The sequence below is a fragment of the Chiloscyllium punctatum genome, chromosome 10, assembly GCF_047496795.1.
Source record: "Chiloscyllium punctatum isolate Juve2018m chromosome 10, sChiPun1.3, whole genome shotgun sequence".
Lineage (NCBI taxonomy): Eukaryota > Metazoa > Chordata > Chondrichthyes > Orectolobiformes > Hemiscylliidae > Chiloscyllium > Chiloscyllium punctatum.
The window spans coordinates 55,033,518-55,051,163 of NC_092748.1; the positions used below are offsets into that span (position 1 = coordinate 55,033,518).

The window sequence follows — 17,646 nt, forward strand, 5'->3', positions numbered from 1 at the left end:
TGACAAAAGCTTAATATTTTTGAATATTGATATTAGTAGCTAAGTTTCAAATTCTTCCCTTACTTGAATTATGTTATAATTTTGTACATTTATCCAAAATATGACAACTAAATATGTCCTTTTGATGAATATTATTTTTTCTCTCTGATCTATCAGAAAATTGTTGCATATTGTGACACAGAGTACACGTTGTGTATTCATAATTAAGCAGACTTTTTGGCAAAGGAAGATGAATCAGAATTTTAAAGCCAAAGATATTTTCAGGATTCATACCTTATTTAAAAAAAACCTCCAGTATTTGTATATAGTTTACCTTTAAAAGTATGTTACTTGATTGCAGCAGTAAAATATCAATATTAAATTAATCGGTATATTGTGCAATATTTAGAAATAGTAATAATGTAATTAATTTAGCAGTAAACAAGAAAATAAAAACTTGAACAAGTCATGGCATTCCTATAAATTCCATTTTCCAGTATTCAGATCTGTAATTGTAAATGATTTTTCTAATCCAGTGGGATAAGATACATGATATTGCTCCTGTCAAAAATAGTGTTGTGACAGTAAAATCATAGTGAATGTTAGCAGGTGTTCACAGAGATATCTTGTATTCCTTTTACAGTGTACAGATCCTTTAGGAATTATGCTCACAAATGAACAAATATGAATATCTGTAGTCAAAAGAGGTGGCAGATAACAGATCTGACCATGCAAGATCTTTGAATGCAGTTTGCTGGAAACAGTTTGAACAAACTAATTTGTATTTTTATGGTGCATGAAAGTTTAATCATACATTTATATCTAATGATAAAATAGAGTTGAGTTAAAATTATTTATTGCCAGTCATTCAAAACTCTTGGTGAAGCAGCATTCGGTTTGGAAGTCAGAAGAACAGAAATTCCAATGTAATGTCAATTACAAGATTGACAAGATTCACTGTCTGCCCATTTTACATTGGGTCAAAATTAGTCGATGGCAGTAATGTTTCCGCAATGAAGTATTCTTCAAAGCGTATTACTTGTTGCAAATATTAAAATATTCATTCATCAGTATTGTTGTTCAAATGGTTTTCTGGGCAATTTATTCTCATCCAATCTTGAGCATTACCCCTGTAGCTTCACTTGCAACACTTAAAACTTGCACTGCTGGATTACACATGACACTGTACATGGATAACATATGTTAAGCGACATAAAGCAAGTAGGTGAAGCATATACTTTTGTAACATACTACATGTAAAATTATGCTTCTTAAAATATCTCCTAGAAATTAAAAGGTTAAATAAATGGACTTTTAGTTCTTTGAAATATTTTTCATTTTTGGATTTAATTTGTGGGGTAAATTTCACACAAGCTGCTAATTTTTGCAATGAAATATCTCTGCTATTTTAAATGAAACAGTATGTTTCCTCGATTTTGACTACCTTTATTCTAATTGCAACATTTTTGTGTAGGTATTCATTATCTGAATGGAAAAGTCCTGTGTAGCATATAAATCTGATTTGATCCATGAAATTAAAGAATACCCTGAAATTGGTTAAATCTATTCAGATGAATAGATGGCAGCTAATACAGCTGTAGTGCAATGAAGCTTACCGAAGATTGTCATCAGATGTAATGATTGCTGGTACATGTGTAACTGATGCTATGCAACAAGGAAGAACATAATCAGTTACGGATATAAAAATAGGTAGTTCACTATTCAGTAAGGTTAAAGTATGAAGTGTCAGATTTGGTGGATGCTTTAACAATTTTGCATAACTGATCACTTTTAAATGGCTGATAAAGCTTAAGAATTAAAACTTTTAGTGGTCCAGCATGTGAGAAGAAAAGCAATCACAAATCTCTATTGTGTTTCTGAAAAAAGAACAATCAAAATCAACAGTCTTGAACAACCAGAACTTGTTAAAGATGATTAATCTGAAAGCAGTCATTTTTAAAAAAACTTCTTTATCACTTCTCACACTCTTCAGTTTGATGCTGAAAAACATATATTGACAAACATTGAGCATTGTGGGCCTTGTCATTTAAAATTATATGACTCTATTTTTTGCTTTTAAATTTTAATTCTAAAGTATTTTCTGAAGTAATCTTAACATGATTAAAAGTTCGAATTCAAGTGCTAAGATTTAAAAATGGAAGCTTCACTGATACTTGATTTTCAGTATCTACCAGCATAGAGTTGCCAATTTTTAGTTCCAAACTTTATTAGAAAATAAATACATTTTGTTTGAAATATTCAAATTAAAGATTTACTCAAATACATTTTATTTTGTTTTAGTTGCGCTATTCATGCTCTAGGTTGCTAATCATCTCACCAGTGTATCATGTGCTGTGGGATATGAACGTCCTTTTTTGGCATACATTTCATGTATTTATGATTTTGTTTTTGTCAGTTATGTTCTCTGCCAGCAGGTCTAAATAGAGAATTCTCAATTTTGATGCTATTCCTAGCAATTTTTAAATAGATGCTTAATACCATAACCAACAATTGCATTTAGTTGTTTTCTGTTCATCTATTAATGGTAGAAACAGAAAAATCAGGAAGCGACTGTATTTTGAAAGTTTAAAGTTATGGTGTTTAGCACACAATGCTTAAAAAAGTCATTGTGCTGTATATTGTTTGGACTTGGATTCAAAAGTGAAAATTTACAATTTATTTTGACTGTTAGACTTCTAACTTAATGCATAGAATCTGTTGAGATATAGTTTGATAATTTGGCATGGATTGCATTTTTTTTCCCTCTGTGAATAGAGTTATTAAAAAGAATCTTATGACCAAGTTTAAATATATCACGTATCGAAAAGACATTTAATATTAGAAATAATCTTTCATCAGTCTTGTAATTCCAAAGCAGATATGGGAGGAGATTACAATAATTTCAGGAATAGTTAAACAGTTCTTATTTTGAACTCAAAAGGCAGTTATACAAAAGACCCATAATTTAACCTTTTTTATTCACCTCTTTACTGTTGGAATAACAAAAATACTTCTTATACTAGTATTAAGCACTTTTAACAAACTATAGACTTTATTTTAAAATCTTTATCGCAGATGTTTTCGTGAACAGTATTCTGTTGTAACTAATGTTCATTGTTTTGATTCAAATAGGCGCATTGGAAAAGCAAAATACTTATTGAGCAAAACTTTGTTTCTGCTGAAGGAAATTTAATATTTCTGGGTCTGAAAATAAACCTCTGCTATAAAGCTGATTTAGCATTGTACTTGTTATTTAAATCTGAAAAATGGCAGGTTAAGGAACATCTTGTATTACAATTATCATCATCATGTGTGCTCTATCCAAAGGCATGTCTTTAATTGATATTACGTTGTCTACAGAATAAATAACATAATTCAGAAACTAGCTTATGATTAAATACAGTCTACTGTATGAAGAGAGAGGTTGTCTATATTACAGGTTCACTAACCACACCAGATTAGTTTGAGTTAATTCCCAACTAGGTTAAAGTAATATATTTCACAGTAAGGGGAGTAAATGAGACAGCTCCTTCCCTCTTAAAATTGTACCCCTTGTGGCACAGTCAGGCTGGTAATGATCATCTTATTTCCTTTTGGTTTACAAAAAAAAAGCATGATGAGTAACAATATAGGGAAATTGAAAATATATAGAGTGTAAAGTTTTACTAGTCTCCTTCCAGTCAGACTAGCAGTGATGAGGTCCAGTAAAATACCAGCAAGAGCCCCCAGTGAAGTCTCACCTTTGGAGGTGTTGTATTTTGGTAGGAAAAGTCAGAGCAGGACTTAATGGTAAGGTCCTGGGGAATGTTGCCAAACAAAGAGAACTTGGGGTGCAGGTTCATAGTCCCTTGAAAGCCGAGTTGCAGGTAGATAGGGTAGTGAAGGGGGTATTTGGTATGCTTGCCTTTATTGAGTAGTGCATTGTGTATAGGAGTTGGGAGGTAATGTTGCAGCTGTACAAGACATTGGTTAGGCTGCTTTTGGAATACTGCATTCAAATCTGGTCTTCCAACTACAGGAAAGATGTTGTGAAACTTGAAAGTATTCAGAAAATGTTTTTAAGGATGTTGCCAGGGTTGAAGGGTTTGAGCTATCGAGAGATGCTAAATAGATTGGGGCTATTTTCCCTGGAGCATTGGAGGCTGAGGGATTTATAAAATTGAGGGGCATGGATAGGGTGAAGAGCCTAGTTCTTTTTCCCAGGGTAGGAGAATCAAAAACTAGAGGGCATAGGTTTAAGCTGAGAGGGGAAAGATTTAAAAGGGACCTGAGGGACAAGTTTTTCACACAGAGGGTGACATGTATTTGGAATGAGCTGCCAGAGGTGGTGGACGCTGGTACAAAATTACAACATTTAAAAGGCATCTGGATGGGGACACGAATGAGAAGGGCTTAGGGGAATATGGGCCAAATGCTGGCAAATGGAACTAGATTAATTTGGGATATCTGGTCAGCTTGGACAAGTTGGACAGAAGGGTATATTTCCCTCTTGTGCAATCCTATGACTCTGACTGCTTTACCAGTGACAGAAACAGATGTGGCTAAATTACACAAAAAAAATTTTATTGCCAGTGGCAGAAACCTCACTATATTTGGAGACTCTGAGCTGCTTGGTTGCAGCCTCCCATTAGCGTTTTTTGGGTAGTTATCCCATTCGGCAGCTATGTTACTTATAGAGGGGATCCTTGGCAGCAAAGGACAGTTCTGCTGTCACTTCCTGAGGCACAACTCCTCTAATTGACAGGGTCTCCCTGACTAACGCCTGCAAAGAAAATATTGTCAAACACACCTGCGAGGAGTCCTCTTATTCTCCGACCAGCCTAAACAATGGCCAACTTTCTCTGTGGTACCAGCCTGCTGGCTGGCATAATGAGCAGGCAATGCACTATTCTTAATTTGACAGCAGATCACGCTGGGAGGATTGCCACTATCCATTTGCATGATCTCAAAACCTGCATTCAGTCCCCACACTGGGACTTCTGTCTTGCCCATAAAATCGCAGCATTGTGCTTTATATGCTTAAAATAAAACTTTGTCGTCTTCAATTGTGGGATACTATTAAAATATGTTACATTTTATTGGTTTCCCAAAAATATTTATGTACACCTAAATAAAAGTTCCATTATCGAGGTATTATCAAAAAAGATAAACCCTTGCCCCTTGAGTATTCTCAAGCATTGGCTTTTGGATAGAAATCTTGATTTCTTTAGGAAAATGCTGATATATGCATAATATTGGTAATTATATAATTAAGGTTAAACAATCTCAACAGAATTCATTTTTCCATCCCATCAGAATCAATTTATTGTTTTTAGACTGTAGGTTGAAGAGATTTTAATTTGAATTAGGTGGAAAAACCTCTTAGATTATTTGGGAGAAAAAAGAAAGATGCTCCAACTCTACGTGGGGAGTACCCTTTTACTTTATGGGTTACAATTAGTATGCATAAAGTACAAATCATCACTGTTCATTTGTAAATTTTGTAAATGGTGGTGAGAAAAGGTGAAAATATCTAATTTACCTCAAATAAGACACATTGCCCATTCACATCACATTTGATAAGATTGGTCATAATAATAGTCATCGTCATCTAGTTGATGAGGATGTTTTAGGGATATATTCCATGTTATGATCACTGACAATGTTATCTCAGAATAAGAGGCAAGTCATCTCAACCAATGATGTCCCTTGCCGCTACATAATAGCGAAGCTAATTTTGAAGCTGTGGTAGGGAATATGCATTGATGAAATATTTTATTCTGAATTGACACTTCTGGATGGGGATTCGAAACCTGATATAACTTAGAAATTTACAGTTTTTATTTAACACAATGCACCAATAAGTTAAATGATTAAAATACAATTCATTCTTATACACAAAATGACCCTGAGTTTAGAGTACCATCATATATCTAGAGATCATTGCATTGTGAACTTAGTTTGTAAAATCATGATTAGTCGAAGACATTTCCAAAGTTTGCTTAATACTGTATTAGATACAGACTTTGATTTTACGTATTTGTATATTCTCTTGAATCTTAACTGATATATTTTGGTATACCAGTGAAACTGCTGGTTTGGTTTGATTTTTTTTTGCAGCGACTGAAGGCAGCTTTAACACAACAGCTCCCTCAGGTTACTAATGGTAATAATTCCATTGGTCAATCAAGTGGCACAATGAGGATTCAATCAAAGGAAGCACATCCACAATCACTGCAGGAAGCTGCAACTTCCACTACTCAACCAATGGTAAGGAAGAAAGTTTTATGAAATATACAATAGTTTTCTTTCTTAAAACTAATCCATGCTAAATTTTTGAGTTCTCTTCTGTTAAGAGAAAAAGGTTTTGCGAATTAAAAGCAAAACCCTAAGTTTCCTGGATTACTGCAATGCTACCCTGAACTGTTCTAACTTTTTAATAATGTTATATTAATTCCAATGATAGAAACCTAATCATATGCCAGTTGTGAAACTAACCAGTTATTTACAGATTAAAAGAAACTAGTCGGCCTAACTTAGCTCTTTCTTCTGAAAACATCCTAAAAGTCATTGATTATCATATCCAAGTACTGCTCAAATGATTCTGGAAATGTTATTTTTCAATGCTGAATCCAAGAATTAATGTTGTATATTTATTGTTCTTTGTGTGAAGAGAAGCTTTCTTCAGCTCTTTCCGTGTTACATGGGGTTCCTACAGTGCTAGTTGGTCACCTTTGTCAACCATTATTTTGGATTTGGCACCTGGTTTCATATCCTGGAGCTCTGTTCTTGATGATCTTCCTGAAATTTATCTTACTAATTTAAACCCACTCCTTTCCGCAATTTAGGTTCAGGTAACTTTACAAAATTTACCTATCCCATTTAGTTTACTATGATATATAACACTGAAGATCATCATCCAAATGCCCTACTTTGAGACTGGAAAGTCCAAGGTTCTGACAATAGAAAAAAGCCTTGTGGTTCCCCTCAGTACTATCTCTAGCTAGAATGTGAACTCTTGTGACCATAACTGGATACAGAACTTGATGTGTGTCCTGTCTAGAGCAATATGATCATGACTCCCTTTTTCTTCTACTTTACCACCTCTCTACAAAAGGATCCAATATTCTGTCTTGATTGATGACCTGCAGCAGCTGGATACATTCAAACAGTAAATTTACTAAGGAAATCTTTTTCAACTCATTTCTCTTTTTAATTATTTTAACACTAAACAATGTGCCAACACATTTAATGAATATAGTCCCTTCTAAGTTTATTTTTTGTGCGGTGGAGGTTTGTGCAGAAAGGAAGGAATCTCTTGTAATATATTTCTGGAAATATATTACACAGGGTAGAAGTGCAGCTGAAAACTCTTGAGCAGGATTTTCTTTAGATGGCAAAGAAGAGGCTGTGCAAGGGTCAGTAACTTTTATTGTATGAATTACGCCAATTCCTAGTTCTTCTTTATTATTTAATCTCTCACTTTTCACTTTCCCCAATTCATGGATGATGTACTTAGAAAACACAAGAAATTTTTGCATAACAACTTCAAAAAAATGTCATAATCACTGGTCACAATAGTATCAATCATGTTTATCACTACAGAAATTCAAAAACATCAATTTTGGCTTGTTACACACGAATATGTATTCTTTGACCTGTTCTTGACAAAATTTCTCTGCCTGTGAGAAAACTGTTTTATTAATCATATCAAGTATTACTTCATGATTTTTGTATTGTTATTTGCTTGTTGCCAAAAAAGGAAACTTGTTGCAATTCCATTGTCATTTCTCTTTTATTGAGCCTTATCTCTTTCTTGAACTTATTTCCTTGAATTTCAGGAAACAAAAACTATGTCAGTTACCAACTCTGAAAAAACACACTCAAAAATAATTCCTCATGAAATAACATGAATCAAAACAGGGGTTTCCTTATGGCAATTCAAAGAATAGTCACAGGTGAGGTGCCGGAAGACTGGAGGTTGGCAATCGTGGTGCCACTGTTTAAGAAGGGCAGTAAAGACAAGCCAGGGAACTATAGACCGGTGAGCCTGACCTTGGTGGTGGGCAAGTTATTGGAGGGAATCCTGAGGGACAGGATGTACATATGTTTGGAAAGGCAAGGACTGATTCTGGATAGTCAACATGGCTTTGTGCGTGGGAAATCATGTCTCACAAACTTGATTTGAGTTTTTTGAAGAAGTAACAAAGAAGATTGATGAGGGCAGAGCAGTAGATGTGATCTATGTGGACTTCAGTAAGGCATTCAACAAGATTCCCCATGGGAGACTGATTAGCAAGGTTAGATCTCAAGGAATACAGGGAGAACTAGCCATTTGGATACAGAACTGGCTCAAAGGTAGAAGACGGAGGGTGATGGTAGAGGGTTGTTTTTCAGACTGGAGGCCTGTGACCAGTGGAGTGCCACAAGGATCGATGCTGGGCCCTCTACTTTTTGTCATTTACATAAATGATTTGGATGCGAGCATAAGAGGTACAGTTAGTAAGTTTGCAGATGACACCAAAATTCAAGGTGTAGTGGACAGCGAAAAGGGTTACCTCAGATCACAACAGGATCTTGATCAGATGGGCCAATGGGTTGAGAAGTGGCAGATGGAGTTTAATTCAGATAAATGCATTTTGGGAAAGCAAATCTTAGCAGGATTTATACACTTAATGGTAAGGTTCTAGGGAGTGTTGCTGAACAAAGAGACAGTGGAGTGCAGTTTCATAGCTCCTTGAAAGTGGAGTCGCAGGTAGATAGGGTAGTGAAGAAGGTGTTTGGTATGCTTTCGTTTATTGGTCAGAGTATTGAGTACATGAGTTGGGAGGTCACGTTGCAGCTGTATAGGACATTGGTTAGGCCACTTTTGGAATATTGTGTGCAATTCTGGTCTCCTTCCTAGATGTTGTGAAACTTGAAAGGGTTCAGAAAAGATTTACAAAGATGTTGCCAGAGTTGGAGGATCTGAGCTACAGGGAGAGGCTGAACAGGCTGGGGCTGTTTTCCCTGGAGCGTCGGAGGCTGAGGGATAACCTTATAGAGGTTTACAAAATTGAGGGGCATGGATAGGATAAATAGACAAAGTCTTTTCCCTGGGGTGGGGGAGTCCAGAACTAGAGGGCATAGGTTTAGGGTGAGAGGGGAAAGATATAAAAGAGACCTAAGGGGAAACTTTTTCACGCAGAGGGTGGTACGTGTATGGAATGTGCTGCCAGAGGATGTGGTGGAGGCTAGTACAATTGCAACATTTAAGAGTCATTTGGATGGATATATAAATAGGAAGGGTTTGGAGGGATATGGGCCAGGTGCTGGCAGGCGGGAGTAGATTGGATTGGGATGTCTGGTTGGCATGGACGGGTTGGACCGAAGGGTCTGTTTCCATGCTGTACATCTCTATAATTCTAATTGCTGCTTGACTTTTGTACTGTATTAAACCTAGGTTACAATGTATATGTTTTTTACAAATTTATCAACCTTTCCTTTTACTTTAAAGAAGAATGCATATACATCACTCATACCATGCTCTTCTACACCTCATCATCTTGTTCTGTCTCATAATATGTGTCATCTCACATTTTTCCACATTGAATTTCAGACTAATTTTCAATTTTCAGCTGCATAGCAATGGAGGTTTCTGATTGGTAATCCATTGTACTACCCAACAATTTTTCTTTTCATTAAAATCCTTGGAAAATAAAATCTAACTCTGTATATAGTAGGTGGTCTATCCAGTACTGCAAGTTTTACATATCCATCGAAATTGAAGTTTGGTAGGCAAATGTTGTCCATGAAGGAGCTATGCAATCTACTGATCTATCTGCATAACTATATTCCCTGTTTTTGTATAAATGTTATTATGATACTCTGGTACTAAAGTTTGGTTACAATACCAATGTTTTTATCTTAAGCTCCTATTTTCACATTTACATTAAAAACTGCTAATGAAAATTCATCATGCTATAATGACGACCCACCATCCCTTGTCTCGCCAATAAAGGTACTATAATATCATTACTGGAAGGCTGGTGGATTTCTAGTATGACTAGTTTATAACAGCAGTTTGCAATGTAACTTGTTATTTACACAGTTATAATAGGAATGTAACTAATATGACTAAACGTATAACTAAAATGGACAGTGAATTATATCTGTGTGTTCTTGTCCAATTATGCCCTCTCTTCTAACCTCCCTTCATATGAACGTTACATTTAGTCATTACTCCCATATGCAATGGCACAGGAAATTAGTTTGTGTGGAAGAAAGATGTTTTATCCCTGGAGGGAATTTGACGCAGATTTACAGGATGATACCTGGTCTTCAGGGGTTAAGCTATGAGGAGAGATTAGACAAATTAGGTCTTTATTGTGTAGATGTTAGAAGGGTAGGGGGTGATCTAATTAAGGTTTTCAGTTTATTAACAGGAAAAGACAAGGTAGAGAACAATAAACTACTTCCACTAGTTCTAGAACCAGGGGGTCATAGTCTAAAATTTAGGGCCAGGCCATTCAGGAGAGATGATAGAAAGCATTTCTACATACAGAGAGGAGGTTTGGAACTTTTCCTTAACCAGCAGTTGATGCTAATTCACAAGAACATAAGCAATAGGAGCAGGAGTAGGCCATCTGGCCCATTGAGCCTGCTCCACCATTCAGTAAGATCATGGCTGATCCTTTTGTGGACTCAGCTCCACTTATCCACCCTCTCACCATAATCTTTAATTCCTTTATTGTTCTAAAATTTACCTTTACCTTAAAAATATTCAATGAAGTAATCTCAACTGCTTCACTAGGCAAGGAATTCCACAGATTCACGACTATTTGGGTGAAGAAGTTTTTTTCTCAACTCAGTCCTAAATCTGTTCCCCCTTATTTTGAGGCTATGCCCCTTTTCCTTTGTTGTTCGATTGTTACATTTAAATCTGAGAGAGAATTGTTTTTAGTAAGCAAGGGTATCAAGAATATGGCCCCAAGGTAGACATGTAGAGTTAGGTCACAGACCTGCCATGATGTTATTGAATGGCCATGCAGGCTCGAGGGGCTGAATGGCCTACTCCTGTTCCTTTGTAAATTACTGTCCAGGGTTGGTTACTCTCCTTGTGGGATATCTAAAAGAATAGAAATGGAAACAGTTGCACAAGTACCAATCCCTGGTGTGTGCCATTTCTCTTCAGACTGAACAACATCAGTTAACTGCTTCTCTGGATTTTTCTGTCAGTTAACCAACTTCGAAGTCATACTCCCTTTAATACTGTAGAGTTTAATTTTTCTCAACAAAGCTGTGCTGTACCTTATAAAAACAACTTTTAAAAATGTACAATGATATCTAACACTTTATTTTATCAAAGGATTTATAAAACTGTAAGTTGTAGGAGCAGATGTATGCCATTCAACCCATGGGTCTGCTCTGCCATTCAGTGAAATCATGGCTGATCTGATGGTCCTCATCCAGTTTCTTGCATTTTCCCCATAAGCCTTATTGATTAAAAATCTATCACTTGTCTATTCCCTCAAAATGCTCTATCTGTCAGCTGTAACTTGTTATTTACAAATCCATGCTGGCTGTTCTTAATTAACCCATGCTTTCCTAAGACAGTGTAAATTTAGGGTTCTTGTGGTGCATTGGTAATACCCCACCTCTGGCCAGAAGATCCAGATTTAAGTCTTAACTGACCCAGAGATGTGTCATAACATTACCAAATAGGTTCATTAATGATATATTTTTAAAAATGTTACCCTTTCTAATATGCTCTTGGGTTGATAGATCTGGAGTTATCAGATTTGTTCACTTAAACCCTCGAACCCTTCAGAGTAACTTAGTTGTCAAATGTTTTGAAAGAGTATGGTAAGATCAGCTCTGTGGCTTCTCTGACTTCGCATTCTGGAATCTATTCTAAGAAGACTTTTTATCCTTTTCTATTCTGTCTTTCGTTCACTTCAGTATAGAAATTTATTGGATTGGCAATATTCTTGGCACTTGCCCTTTATATGAACCTGGTTACAGGCAGTGAGGTGGGTTGAAGAGGAGAAAGAAGACAAAGTGATTGTGGGTTTTTATTCAATCCCTTTTGCTTTGTGAATACTTTGTTGAATGAAAGTAATGAAATCTCTTGTCAATTTGCAACATGCTTAACATATTTTACATAAGAATGAAGGAAGAAACCTTCCCATTTGCACTAAATTTGAAAGTAGGAGAATTTTCAACAGGGAGAACTACAGTCTACTAAGCTGAGAAAGCTGTCTAGATTTTCAGACAATCGGGCAGTGGATTAGCTGGGCTCTCTGCCGAAATTAAGACTCTGAACCAGGAAGTCCCACCCACAAAGAGCTCTTGTTCATTTGGAGATCTACTACTCCAGAACATAATAGCAGCATATTGGAGACCATGACAGCTGTTGAAACTACCCTAGGTTCAGTCCCTTGATTGTGCACAGATTACTGATGAGCAAGTTCCCACCCACCATTCATTGATTGACCACTTAGGCTTCATTTGGCAAGATGATGAAATTTGGGTATTCCTGCCCAGAATCTAATTCAGGGAAGTGGTGGGTGTCTAGTCTTCCGCCTTCCTGCCTAATTAATTTCACTTCCTGCCTCCAGACTCAGAAGATTGTGTCCATGGAATACGTAGATTTTGTTGAAGTACAGAAGGAGATCATTGAGACCTTCAGACTTTGGGAAGAGTTATCCACTTCACTCCATTTCATTGTTTTTTGCCCAGACACTTCTCATGTTTTTCTTTACCAAAAGTTTGTCAACTTGAATTCTGTTTCTATCCGTATTTCTGATAGGATATTCAATATCCTATCAATACTTTTGTAAAATGTCTGCAAAATCATATTGTAGTGATTGTAAAGAAGTTAGCCAGGTTGACCTCATAGAATGAGTTTCCTGATTGGACCAGATTAACAGTCCCAATCAGGGAGTCCTAGCTGACAAATAAGAATAGGAGGGTCAAACATCCCATTCACAATGGGAGCTAGATCAGTGTCAATGACTCTTCATGTTTAAAGGGTGACTTGGTGATGAGATACCGGCCTCTTTGGAGTGAATTCAGTGGTAACAAGAGAAAAGTACACCCCTGAAGAATTTTGCTTGCATCTTTGAGTTGGGGGTAAGTATTTCTGACATCATGTCAGAAGCTTGACTTGTTTGATCCTGCCATTGAAGACTGGGTCCAGTATGTGGAAAGAATGTAGTATTTTTCTAATGGGCAAATTACATTGGGGCAGATGAAAAGCAACGAAAGATTCCCCTGACAGCTTGTCGATCTGCAGCTTTTTTGGTTATTAGGTGCCTAACATTCCCTGAGACATCAGATACTAAAACCTTTCAAGAGTTGACAGATTTAGTTAAGGTATATTATGACACTAAGCCACCTCTAATTCTGAGATGCTATTGGTTTTACTCGGCAATTTGAGAAGGGGAATCCCTGTCAGGAATTTTGACGATTGGTGGAGGCATGTGACTTTGGTTTAACATTGAAATGCCGAGACACCATTTGGTATGTTGGAGTAAAGATGTAACCATGCATAAGCACCTACTAGCAGAAGCCCAACTGGACTTCCAAATATGCAATACAATGGGCTTTATTATTAGAAAATGCAGCAAGTTGAACATGTGACTTCCAGGGTATTCTGATGGAAGTGGACACCTTCGCCAGTCCAAGTGATCTTTGGGAGCACTACTTGAGTGAAGGCATTGCTTAGCCTCACTCAGAGCATATCCTAAATTGAGGGACTCTCGGTCAGCCCACGGCAAAATCCCAAAACAAAGCCAAGCCTTGACTCAGCAGTTAAACATTTACTTCAGGATGTGAGCTGGCAATCCATTGTAGTTGCTGCCAGTATGTGGACTCGAGACAGCAAAACAATCCCACTGGGCCTAAATTGAGTAAGAGAACTCATAGGCTGGTATCCAGGAGAGTGCAAATCCTGGAAAGTCCACCTACATCTGGTTGGAACAGTTAAATAATAATAACCATAAAATTAAGTATCTGATTAAGTAGCCATCCAACTCTAATGGAGATTTGTATTGGTGATGCTGTTTCAATGATCGCTGAACCTGTCTTTTACAAAATTCAGTCTGGACTACAATCCTTAAGTTTGCACAAGACCTAGGCTAGACTGAGAACCAGTGTCAGGGGAATTTTAACAGACGAAGAGTCCAACTTTGATTCCAGTCTCTTATGAGAAGCAGCTGGTTCATTTACCACTGTTTGCAGTAAAAGGCTCGGGTCCAAGCCTGATGGGGTGAAATTTGTTGAGACAGATTCATCTAGATTGGCTCAATATGTTTTGATTAGAAAATGGCTGCCTGAGTGAAAACTTAATTAAATACCTGGAAGTTTTTCAGGAAGGTTTAGGGACTATCAAAGGTGAGAAGGAGACCTTGCATGTTGACCAGGAAACAATTCCACAATTATGCAAGGCCTGCCCTGTGCCATTGGCCATATGGACAAAAGTAGAGACAGAAAGCTGGAAAGTGAAGGAACCATCAAGGCATATTTGATTGTGAAGCCCGATGGGTCGGTTCACCGTAGTGGGGATTTTAAACAAAAGGTAAACTGCTTTTTACAGCTGATTAAATACTCAATCCCTCACGTAGACTATATATACACTGGCGGGAGGACTTTCCTTCATAAAGCTGGACATGAGCCATGTGTACTTACAATTATGGTTAGATGAGGATTCCCAGAAGGATGCGACAGTTAATGCCCAGAAGGGTTTGTACCAATGTACAAGACTGCCATTTGGGATATTGTCAGCCTGTGCAATTTTTCCGCGAATGATGGAGAACGTTTTACAAAGTCTGCCCAGGGTCGCCATTTATCTAGATGACGTGCTAATAACAGGGAAGAACAATATGGAGCAATTAGAGAATTTGGACACTGACGTTTTTCCCAGATGGATGTACGCATTAGAAGAGAAAAATGTGTTCCCTACCCAAGTGATCTACATCAGCTACAGAGTTGACAAGATCAGGCCAAACCTGTTGGGAGACAAAGTGAGGGTGGTCAAAGATACCCCAGTTCCCACATCTATACTGAAGTTTAGGTCTTTCCTTTGGCTGGTGCCTTATTACCGAACGTTCATACATAACCTGTCCTCCAGCCTGGCAACTTTTCATCAATTCTTAAAAAAGGGTCAGCCTTGGAACTAGTTGTGCAGCCGATATAGCTTTCAGGGACGTGAAGAAATAGTTGGCATCCTCTAAGTTATTGGCACACCGTCATCCCAAATGCGATCTCTAATACCGAAATGCGTATAATTACATGTTCGAACGCTGACCAGGAGGCCAACTAACAAATGCAGATGCATTAAGCCGCCTCCTGCTGACAGATACACCACTGGTGGTACAATTATTCTGTGATGGTTTTAATTTTTCTGGACACACTTCCAATTACATTTGACAATATCAGAATTTTGACAGAGAAAGATCCGATCATGGTGAAACTGAAACAGCTGATGGTGATGGGAGAAACCACAGGGCCATCACAATCAGAACTGAAACCTTTTTGGATGAGGAGAGATCAGATCAGAGTAGAGGTTGGCACATTAATATGGAGAGCAAGAGTGATTCTCCTGAGCAAAGGTCACCACCAGATACTGGCTGAACCCACCAGGGTCATCCAGCAGTTTCCAAAGGTGTTATGCCTGGTGGCCAGGACTAGATGCAGACATAGTTGCGTTGGTGGGACAGTGCCCAGAATGATGACAAGGACAAAAGTTACTGCCAGCAGCTCCCCCACATTCATGGGATTGGCTGGGTAAATCCTGGAGTCAGTAATTCGTCGACTATACTGGTCCTCTTCATGAACTGTGTACTTAGTCATTGTGGATGCCCACTTGAAGTGATTGGATGTGCAGAATGCATTCTTCAAACGTGGGAATAACAATAGATAAACTGCATTCCTGCAAGTTTTGGTCACAGTGAGTTATTGTTTACCAGCATGGAATTTGAGTATTTCCTGAAGTTGAATGATATTCGACATGTAAAGACAGCTCATTACCATCCATCATCCAATGGTCTGGCAGAAAGAGTAGTCCAAACTTGAAGACAGGCTTAAAGAAACAGCCTACAGCTTCTCGAGATACCGATTTGGCCTGGTTCCTATTTGATTATAGGACCACCCCTCATGCAATTATGGGGATAGCTCCAGCAGAGTTACTAATGCGGAGATTCTACATCAGGTTAAATATGATCTTCCTGCAGTTGGTGGGGGGAGATGGGGGGGTGGGGTAAGGGTGAAACAGCATCAGGAACACCATAGCTGGATGCTAGAGTCTGCTAAGCAAGAGAGAGACTTCACTTCGGGGATGAAGCTTGGTGTAGGAGCCATGGGAATGACCCTGCATGGCTAAGAAGCATGGTCGATGTGAGGTGAGGCCCAGTGATATATAAAGTTCGGGCAGGTGCGACGGTCCTAAAACCATGGACCATATGAAAGCTACAAACACTCATCGTGCAGGAGCAAACATGCCTGGCTCTTTGACAGCCTCTCTGATTATTATTAGCCCACGAGTTTCCTGTCTGTCAAATGTTGAAGATGCCTTTGAATCCGAGATGGACACTGCGGATATTGCTGCCTTGATGCCTTTGCCACCTGAAGAAGACAATTAATTTCTTCCAAGACGCTCTAGCTGTAAGAGGTGAGCTACAGTGTGTTTCATGGTGCTTGTATCTGAGGCAGAGTTAGAGAAACCGGACAAAAGGAGGAGGTGTAAAGAAAAAAAATGTCTATGTCCTCTGACTAGGAGGGAAGAGGGATATAGTGATTGTAACCAAGGTCAGCCAGGTGGATTTCATAGAATAAGTTCCTTCACTGGTGCTGTTAATCTGGTCTAATCAGGGAGCCCTGGTTGATATATAAACAGGTGTGTCAGAGATCTTGTTCTCTCTGAGAGCTACTTCTGAGGGAGCTGGTTCAGTGTTACACAAGGATGACTTGGTGGTGGGATACCTGGCTCTATGGAGTTATTTTGCAAATGTTTCAACTTTTCCTTGTGTTGATTAATTAACTTAAAATTCTTCACACTAATTATTGACTCACTTTCTGCTTACTGAAAGCATTGAATAACTTCATCAAGTCTCCCTTAGCCTTATCGTGAAGTAGAACACAATTTCTTTAGTTTTTAACTTGTAATTATGTTTTAATTTCTAACATAATTTTACCATTTCTACAAACCATGGTTTTGCCCACCCTATATATCCCTCTTCACCTTTCACATGCTTGTCACAACAGACATAGTCTGCAACTGTGGCTTAGTTATGCAATGATACAGCACTGGAGTCAATTCAGCCTATTTTGTTTTTGTTTCTTTTTGACTGGCGCAGAGTCGATGTGCTGTAGACAAGCAGGAACACAGTTTGGTGTTGCATCCTAAAGTTGGTACCCAGTACTGAAAGATTAAATGTCAGCATTGATTTCTGGGTAAGACTTGAACCCATAATCTTCTGATTCACAGAAGAGTACTACCAGCTGAGCCAGTTTTATCTGTTTTTTTTCTCCCACTTAGTGAAGGTTAGCATATTTGATCTCCCTCGGTCATTTGTTTATTTTAAAATTGTACCATACAGAATCAAAGAATTGTGATAGTGCAGAAGGGTACCATTCAGTTCATTGTGTCTGTGCCAGCTGTCCAAATGAACATCTCATTTAATGCTTTTCTTCTGTCTTCTTCCCATA

General features: G+C 37.8%; 1 protein-coding gene across 2 annotated transcripts in view; it reads left to right on the forward strand.

Moving 5' to 3' along the window:
- atf2 (activating transcription factor 2) overlaps positions 1 to 17,646 on the forward strand; it is a 139,371-nt gene that overhangs the window by 93,179 nt on the left and 28,546 nt on the right. For both annotated transcript variants that reach the window (XM_072579173.1, XM_072579174.1), the window contains one exon: positions 6,079 to 6,228. In XM_072579173.1, the coding sequence (XP_072435274.1) occupies positions 6,079 to 6,228 (150 nt within the window). The remainder of the gene's footprint in view (positions 1 to 6,078; positions 6,229 to 17,646) is intronic.